This window comes from Cardiocondyla obscurior, linkage group LG04 (assembly GCF_019399895.1).
Source record: "Cardiocondyla obscurior isolate alpha-2009 linkage group LG04, Cobs3.1, whole genome shotgun sequence".
In the NCBI taxonomy this organism is placed as follows: domain Eukaryota; kingdom Metazoa; phylum Arthropoda; class Insecta; order Hymenoptera; family Formicidae; genus Cardiocondyla; species Cardiocondyla obscurior.
In genome coordinates this window covers 3,304,880-3,314,499 of record NC_091867.1, presented here as the reverse complement: position 1 = coordinate 3,314,499, position 9,620 = coordinate 3,304,880, and the positions used below count along the sequence as shown (strand labels likewise).

Here is a 9,620-nt window from a genome sequence, read left to right as displayed (position 1 = left end):
CCGGGGGCCGCGTGCCACCCCTTGTCGCGCTGACGGGATGAAGCGTCGCGACGCTTCTCGTGCGTGCACGCGTGAAGGCAGATTCACGCCGAGATGAGATGCGCGGCGGCCCGCGTAGCGGTCCAGCTGCAGCGGTGAGCGAAATTGTTCGACGGGACGACAGAGAATTAATTGTGGATCGCGCCGCCCCGCGAGTCGTCCACGTAGTGGAAAATAAACTTCTGGCCCGGGCTACTTCGTTCCATGTTAATTTCGCGCGATCGTAGTCCGACAGGGGCACAAAGAACTTTAACCGCGAAAATGAATTATACATATAATGAGAGAATAATCCCACCAGAGCACGATATGATTTTTTTTCACATCTGCACAAATTTAAATAATGTCGTCGTAGAGGCAATTCACCCTCTTTGAGAATCTCACTCTCAGGAGACGTATGGCTGCTCCAGCGATGAAATGTAATTATTAAAATATCGCGCGAGTAAACTGACGCCTCTGCGTGTTATAAGGTTCTTCTACAAATGGAAGGTAAATTGCATTCTTATCGAATTACGCTTCTTCGAACGTAGCCACTTTCATTTTACAGAAGCTCGCTGTCGTCGCTTTCGCTCTGTGATTTACCTCCGACAAACTAGTCTGATCTTTATAATTACGACGCAATTGTTTGCCACTATCGTAAGTAGCCTAAATATATGTACCTAGGATTCTTTGCCGATCGATACCGCCTTATAAACCCCGTTGGTTTAGCAAGGGAAGCACCTCGCCGCTAAATCCGTGGCGATGCGGTTAAGTGTTTACGGATATCCTGTGTGACGAAGGATTTCCATGGAATTTCCTGCTAAAGCACTCGTAAAGGCTACCCGCTCGTTCGCCAAGCTCTCCGTCACATTGCATCGTCGTAAAAGTTTCCACCCGCGAAAAAGGGTCGGTAATGTCCCCGCAGGAAACGAGGGAAATCTAAAGTATTTGCATACCTAAGTCGGTGACGAGTCGCCCGAGATAGAAAATCGCATTCCGTTCGACATTGCACTTAAAAACTCAGATATAAGAAAGTCACAACGAACGACAAAAACGAATAGAATCGAGGTCATTTGAGTACAAGCGAGAGAATGATAAATATTCTGTTACGCATTGCGATTGTCTGTAGGAATTATGCAGGATTATGCTAAAGGGCGTACTGCACTTTGTACGCGAGCATTAATAGAAGTTATTTTGCGCTATGTTTAATCGATTCGTCCGTAATTATCCACTCGGGCATTGATCATGATTCGCGTTGTACTGTTGCATCAAGGTGTTCAATCGAATTTGAATTAATTCCCGCCTTAATCATTAGCGATTCGCAAACGTGAATAATTTTGTTCGGGTCGCGTTTTGACATTTGAAATAGTGATTCCGCAATAATGATTCGCTTTAATGAACTAAAAATTTGTTTATGGGTAAAACGTATAAAAAGAAAAAGAAAAATGTAACAAATTAATTTGTAAAACAGAGAAGAAACATAGAAAACGCTCAAGGTTTTTTCTGTTCAATACCGTACACGCCAGCTTCTCGCAATTTATAATTAACAAGGTAAATACAACGCGGAAGAGAATGCATTTTAATTCTTATCTTAAGAATTTATTACGGCATTAATTTTGAATTATTACGTCGACGGTAAGTGTTGAGACGCGAATAATTTCTGTAGCGAGAAATGTCGGGAATATAATACCGAGAACTTAGCGCGATTTCAGGAATACGTTTTTCACATACTTGGACTATTTTTCCGTGGAAAAATTTTTAACTGCGATGTTATTAGGAATGCATTTAACTTGTCCATTATCCGGATTTATCAAACTCATTCCGTCCCATGTGCGCAAAGTGTTCGCACAGTGCGATAAGAATAAGGGCAAGAAGGGTAAAAAAAAAAAAAAAAAAAAAAAAAAGGAAGAGCCGCATTTGACGCAGCCTTAATCGTCCCGATATTATCCGCTTCGTGAAAGTATGAATATCGTACCTGATAGTGTACGATAGACGACGATATCCCGAGAACGAGCGAGTCAAAGCCGCTGGTCAATTCCCACGTGGATTATACCGGACAATCGTTAGACACTAAAACGTTCCGACGTCACTCGGCCGACATTTCGTTCGTTAATGACGCTCCGATATTAACCTGATTTCGCTCGAGATCTTTTATCACAGCTGCCAAAGAGACCGATAGCTTCTTTAATAAAGTACTGGTCGTAAATCGTTTGTCATTTGCATCCGCGGCATTCCCTTTAAAGTCCCTTCCGCGATTCTCGGCTGAATGCCACGCGACCGATCGATACCTGTATACTCGGAGGCAACGAAGACGAAAGAGCGTATTATCAGCGCAACAGGACGGTCGGAAAAAGATAAGGAGGCAGAGAATGGCGTACCTCTCGCGTAATTAATCCTTACGGTCGTTCTCGTTAAGCGGCTACTTTGGAGAATTCTCCAAAGCATCAGGGGAGGGAAATTTTTTCACGCCACCTCTCATTAGAGGAGTTAAAGAGACATAAATGACACTGTTCTACTACCATTCTCGTGTTGCATCCCCATGTGGATATTAATCTTTCTAACGTGACATAAAATGAAGTCACTTTCCTGTGGAAATGTAAGCGAGAAGATGGTATTAATTGAAGTAACGAAGAAATTGCAGTTTTAGCAAACTTCATCTATCAGCATCTCCAATTCCGCACAATAGCGAAGTATTGCTTTTTAATTAATTGTATTACTCTCTAATTGAGAATGATCGGTGGAACGCGCGATACTTATTGAATATTTCATTATCGGAATATGGTTTCATTAGCGTCATCATTTCGTTACCAAGAAATATCCTTCTCGTTCCACAAAATAAATTCCTATAATTGAATAACTTAGTTCTAAGAAATTTAATCTTATTTCAGCATTAGTTACTAAGAAATGGATTTTTCTTAATAAAAATATGTTTTACTAATTAATAAAATGTAATTTAAGCGGTACCTAAAGATACGGTAATAATAAATGCGAATAAAACTAGCAAGCATCGCACCGAATTAATATGAAAAAATCTTATCTGTTAAACAGTAGTTTTTTAATTGAGATTTTTTTTTTTTTTTTTCTCTCAATTTTCTTCTCTATATTCTACGAGCTTGATATTGAATAGAAGTAAGAAAAATTTATCTACGATATCTTACGTAGTTTTCCGGATTCGCAGGAAATTCAGCTCGCAGAGATCAATCGTTTACTTCCTGAATTAATGCTCACTTTGACATTTCAATTACTCACTCCTGCTTAACTGGAGCTAGATATAGCAGCGTAAGCTAAAGCGCATAATATGTCATATTTCAATCGTGGGTGATCAATATGGGTAACAGTGGCCAGACGGGCAAACCGTCCTCTAAAGTAATACATAACATTTCCATTACGCGTGATCAATATCAAAGCAACATTGATCTATTCCGAGACTACCGCAACACCGAGGTGCGATCGCGATTGTTGAAAAATCACTCCTCGATCAACGTCTTTCGCCTCAGCGATCATGCTTATGATCACCACCCGCGTCTCCGCCGCCGTCGCCTTTCTTAAAGCTCCATTTTTTTCCGCGCTCGTGTCCTTCCTTCTTGCCGTACTTGTGATCGTGATCGTAATGATGGTCGTCGCCTTCCTCTACTTTGTGGCCCTTATGCTCGTCGTGATGACCGCCCTTTTCGAACTTCTCCTCCTTACCGTATTTCTCTTCGTGGTCGGCCCCGTCGTGATGACCCTTTTTCTCGTGGCCGCCCTTCTTCAACTCGTGATTGTGATGATGCCCGCCGTGCTTTTCCACGTCCCCGTCCTCGTGGAACTCGTCGAAGAACTCCGTTTTCTTCTCGTACTCGTCCTGATATTAACAGCGATATAGTTTTCATTAAGAATTTGATTTCCGTGTCATCTTACCTTTTTATGCACCGAGTGCTCGCCGTGCGTGGTGTGGCCCTTCTTGTGCTTGCCTTTCTCGGCGAACTCCGACGTCTTCTTGCCACCCTCGCCGTGATTATGCTCCTCGTGATATCCACCCTCTTCGTCGTGCTTCTTTTCCTCACCACCCTTTTCGTCGTAATGCTTGCTGGCCTGCTCCTTGTCGTGGTGTCCCTTCTCGGCCTTTTCGTGCTCGTGCCAAACCTTGTATCCCTGCGAACGATAAATGAGAAATTATTAGTAATTATCGTAACTCAATAAAGTTTGACAAACAACAGTAATTTAAGTAAATGATTTACCTTTTTCCCCTTTTCTCCCTCGTGCCCGTGATGTTCCTCTTCATGTTCCGCACCTCCGCCTTTCTCAAAGTGATGGTCTCCTCCTTTCTTTCCGTGATGCTCTTCGTGCTTGTGCTCGTGTTCCTGAGTCTCGCCGTGCACATGATCAAGCTCACTCTCTTTGTCGTTATCTCGATTCTCACTATCCTGCCTAGGATAATCATAACGGTCATTTTCGGGCCGAGGATGATACTTCTCGCTTGTGTGCGTAGGATTAGGCTCGTGTTTCTCGGTCGCGTGTTCTTCCCTACTGCTTTGTTCATCATCCCTTTCTTCCGACGTGTAGACCCCTAGATCCTTAAAAATTGGTTTGTCTTCAGCGACGCTTTCCTCTTCACTCTCTTTATATTTACGATCCCGTTGATCTTTCTTATATCGTTTGTCGTTTATTAATTTTTTTTTGTCAGAGCGATTCTCATGGTCTTCATCATTGTGCACTGACTCAAAATACTTCGGCTTGTTAAATTGATATTCATTATTATCTTCGTAATCGTGTTTATCTCGACGGTCTTTCGGCTTGTTATATTTCTCATGATTATAGCGCGGACTCTCATACTGCTTCTCGTCAGAATTATCATCATCGGTGTCATATTCGTATTTATTATATTGATGGCGTGGAATTTTACTGTCTTCGTCTTTACTTTTTTCGATGCCGACATGCTCGCTTTCTTCCGATTCCTCGGCCTCCTCTTCGTCGTCGTTATTTTCATGCCGAACATCTTCAGATTTTTCGAGTCTGGCATTATTTTTACTACTACTATTGCCACTCTTATCATATTTATAACGTTTATCTTTACTCTCAAATCCATAATTGCGGCTCTGTTGCGGATAACGATCCTCCTTTTTTTCCTCGCGATTTTTTTTCTCACGCTGCTTATTTGGCGTCTCGTAAATTTTATAAGCTTCTCGGTCGACTTGAGTTTCATAATTTCCATTATTATCATTATCGTCTTTCCCAATCTTGTCTTCACCGCGGGATTGCTCGTTTATTTCGTCGTTTTTATTGCCGTTCGCGCTGTACTGTCCATCTTGTGAAACAACTAATCTACTATCGTAATACGGCGTGGACTGAGCCGAAATAATCGGCCGGACTTTTAGCAACGTGGGAGCGAGAGGTTTTAAAGTTGCGTAAGAGAGGGTGGAAACTTGCTGTTGCGAAGGCTGAACTGGTTGCTTAAATTCTTGCGCAATTGCTTTCGGCGTATTAAACACGTTATGCATATTAATTGAGTATAAGTTCGCGAACTTGTTATAGTGCGCGACGCCGGGATTCTCATTTAAATTTAATCTCTCATCGTCGTTATAGCCGGTGATTCTAGACGAGACGTCGTCGTCTATTTCCGGGGAATCCTTTTGCCGTTCAGCGGTGTACGAAGCGGATGTTTGATCGGGTGGATAAGTTGCCGCGAAATTCGTCCTCGTAACAGACCTCTCCGTGGGATTGTCAGTAATGGTGTAATAATCCGAAGAGCCGTGGTTCTGCTGGCTATTAACGGCGGCCAAAGGACTTCTCGTAGTGCCAATTATAGCCGTATAAAGAGCATCGTAATTTGCGAGGGTAGTTCTTTCCCCTATGGGACTTGTCGGACTCGCTTCCGTACTCACAACTGTCGTTGAATTTTCTTCGAGATGATTTACACGCTTTATCGGAACGTAACGACGTGTCGGAGGCAGACTGAAAAGATCTGTCGGAAGGACCAGCGGAAGAACGTTCGCGGAAGAACGGGCGATTTGATGTTGGTGGTTGAAGCCAGTTGGCGTAGAGCTCGGTTTTCTATACGACGTGTCGGTACTTGTAACAAACGTATTAGGCGATTGTAATACAGAAAATGGTCTTGGCACGTTGTATCTCGGCAATAATCGAGCGGCATCATTCGAAACGTTTAAGCTCTTCAAATTATTTCCTTTGATGATGTTACTATTATTAAGTTGCGCAATAAATCGATCTATATCTCGAATCGATTCTTGAATATTTAATTTGCGGCGGGAATTAGACTTTTTTGCTGGACCAGAATAAATATTTGACGTCGATCCAGATGCGTTCCTCGACTTTGCCTTTCCGTTAAATGCTTTATACGCGGGCGTACTCGACGCTTTACCGCCGAATAGTTTTTCGCCAGATTCCGAATCCTCGGCTGATGAGAATCCAGACGCGGTGCGATTCAAGTGTAAATACTTTTTAGGCAGCCCTTTCGACTTCTTGTTTAGAGCAGAAAACGTGAGAGAGGAATCGGAACGCGACTTTTCCGCTCCTTCGTTAGTCACGGGGCGAGTTATCACTTTCGGAACGTGAGCTTGTTTTAACTGCTTCGCCGTCTGGGATAAATAGGATTTCAGCTCGGCATTATTCGCCGACAATTCTGGCGTTCTCCGCGATATATTTTGTAGCACCTCGGCGTAAGCTCTTTCGAGATCCGTTATTGGTTCCACCACCTTGCCGTGAATACCTAAGGGACAGGAACAGAAGCGAAACTTTCTCAATTACAAAGATCTACAGAATGCTCCTTTGCACTACTGTAACGTTCGAAGGAAAGTAATTTTGCTTTATTTACCACGAGTGCCGTTTGAACTGTCGACAATCTTCCTCTTGGTCTTCCTGGACGTGAGTCTCTGCGGCTCGTACTTGGCGATCACACGACTCATTATTTCTAAATCGTCCTCTTCGTTCGCGTTAACGGTTGTGTGAGATTGCACCGCATCCTGGTCCAAATCGGTGCGTTCACCTCTCCGTGTCTCGCGCTTCGACAGAAGCGAGAGTATCTCGTCGTCCAGTTGCGACGCATCCTCCGCTACCGCGTTTGCGATTACACGAGTGTTATTTCCGCTTCCAGTAATAATTACCTCCTCCAAAACAATTCCGGGATCGTTTCTGGCAATGGAAATGTTTGCGCGATCACGTTCCGCGTCTCCGATTTGTAACGTCAGCTGCAAATAGGTAGATGTTAATTATGTAGATTTTTTCCTATTATAAATATGTACGTTAAACACGATTGTTTTGTAAATCACATTAATAGAATTTTGATTTCCTTAAAGAGCAATTAATGCCAAAGCTTTCTTTAATTGCGCTTATACTTGCGCTTGCGGTAAGAGCGGTAATTGTTCACGAACGCGATAAAATTTATTAGTGCTAAATACGTCACGCGTATTAATTTAGATTAATGTCAACTCGGACAAAACCCCGTGCATATTTCACATATTCGGCACCGTACCACTTTATTGCCTCACTCCACCGTACTAATTAAAAGTTGACGTAAACGCGCGTCAACCTTTGCCGCTGACAGCCCCGCGTTTGCACATTTACTGGAAATTATTTATTTTGCCCTTCGTGGCAAATGTTGTACGCGTATATGTCGACAAAACGTCACGCGCGCTACGAGAGAAATTAATCAAATCCACGTCGCACGGTAGCCCTTATTATCGAGATATTACCAAGTGGATTAGCAACAGTGGCACCGTGGCCGCCAGCTTCCGGTAGGTTTTCATCATTCGTCGGATTCGCGGGAAAGACTGAGCCGCGTGCCTGACGCGGCCAGGCAATTATATCAAGTCGTTTCTTCTATCAGAAAACCATTCGCGAATGATATGACAGTTTCACAGCGATTAGGCACCTCGAAGTGTCGTAGGAACCGCCGGCAATCGGTCCTGCATCGATCGCTCCTTCGATTCGGCTTCCTCCTTTCTCCAGTGGTTGCACAAGATCGTCGCTCGGCCGGAGCCGATCTGAAAGCACATCCCAATCGCTCATTATTTAGTCTATTATTAATGTACCTTGTGTAACGCGCTATGTTCTTTTTTTTTTTTGCAACGTTAAGTAGCGTAACGCGGAGGAAGTGATATCTCTGAGATAGCTTGCATCGCGATTTTACAGGCGCGACTTCTTCCGCGCTATTTTTACATTTACATATTTTACACTCTCGCGATCGATCGACCGAATAGCGTAATGCCCCCGTGCTCTCGCGGTGGATTGCAATCGTCAGAATTGAATTTGCATTATTGTTCAGTCGAAATCCAATGATCGCTGACAAGTCCATTGATCGCGAGTGTGAGTTTTGCATTTCCATGCACCGTGTCGAAATTAATGTTGCACTTTTGCACGCCGGATAATGTACATCGCGTAAAGTCACACACGACCTCCCGCGGTTTCCGACGTCAAGTAAATTACTTCAAACTTCAAAGGACAGCGTGCAAACAATGTAAATTATGCTAGTTGCATTGGAATTCGCGATCGAGCGAGTAAGCCGCATGCCGCTTTTTTAAATCAGTCTAATGCGTAACATAGTTCTTTTTCTTAGTTAGCTTTTATTAATTTTTTTTTTTTACAGTGCTCGGATAAATAAAAGAATTATTTATTTTACAAATATAAACTTTTTGTTATTGGATTTCTATTTTATTATTTTGTCTATTTTTTAAATCTTAACATAATTTAACTAAAGCAATTTTAATAGCGTTAATCTAAATTTTTAACTTTGTACTTTATACATTTTATTCGGTTTAGTAAAATTTAGATTGATTATGTCAGTCAAAGTGAAAAGAAGTTTCTTGGTGCGACTTTTCACGCAAAGTTAAATCAAATTTCTGCGTGCATTCAAGCCTAAATGGGTCAGTCACTTATATAGCCGCGTCAACGTTCGACAACCCCAGACTGCGCCTTAATTAAAAGACGTAATTGAAGAGAATTTATTGTTACGCAAGCGACTGTTGTCACGCTAGGAGCATTTCGAAACTCCGATAAATTCGATTCGGAAAGGTACGCGCAATGAAAAATTTCGAAATATCAAAAGAAAGTTAGATTTCTCAACAAATTAATCTTTCCATAAGAAAGAAAAAAAAAACGAGCTAATGTAAATTTTTTAAAGTTATTTAAGACAGAAATAATCTACAAGGTCTGACATGGAATTACCGAAATCGATGTGCACTAAATTATTTTCCCCGGCTGCTTCGCCGTAGGGAGTAGAATTCATGAACCTATGTCAGACGTGTGAAGCAACTCTGACAGTTTTCTGACGGTGGACCCTAAGCCGACAAACAGTCATCTTTAACAATCCCACGGTGCAATCTCCGCGGACCCATTGTCCCAGCGGTACTCCCGACGATAGATGCTTACTGATCTCGTTATACGCAATGGTCTTTCTTATTCCCGTCTGAAATTCAACCCATGACATCGTAAAAATCGGACACGTGGGATTCGGAAAAGAGGGAAACGCCACCTTTTTCCCTACCTCTCTTCATGCAAATTGAAGACTCGCCCGAAATTCCCCAGCGATACAATAATAGAAATAACAAACGTAATAGGTTTACTCCTTCGCGTCTCATAGCCCTTTCGCAGTCGTTTCCTTCTTTATTTCT

At 42.5% G+C, this 9,620-nt stretch overlaps 2 protein-coding genes across 3 annotated transcripts in view; one reads left to right on the top strand and one right to left on the bottom strand.

The window, feature by feature from the left end:
- The window catches only part of Trpl (transient receptor potential-like), a 29,053-nt gene that overhangs the window by 6,954 nt on the left and 12,479 nt on the right, over nt 1-9,620 (top strand). The gene's annotated exons all lie outside the window — the stretch shown is intronic.
- Nucleotides 85-8,043, bottom strand: LOC139102303 (putative uncharacterized protein DDB_G0281733). The gene is made up of 5 exons (XM_070656113.1): nt 7,704-8,043; nt 6,827-7,199; nt 4,236-6,721; nt 3,916-4,149; nt 85-3,859 (listed from the first exon to the last, which is right to left on the bottom strand). Exons 1-5 carry the CDS (start codon nt 7,758-7,760, stop codon nt 3,509-3,511), a joined length of 3,501 nt encoding a protein of 1,166 aa, XP_070512214.1. The 5' UTR covers nt 7,761-8,043; the 3' UTR covers nt 85-3,508.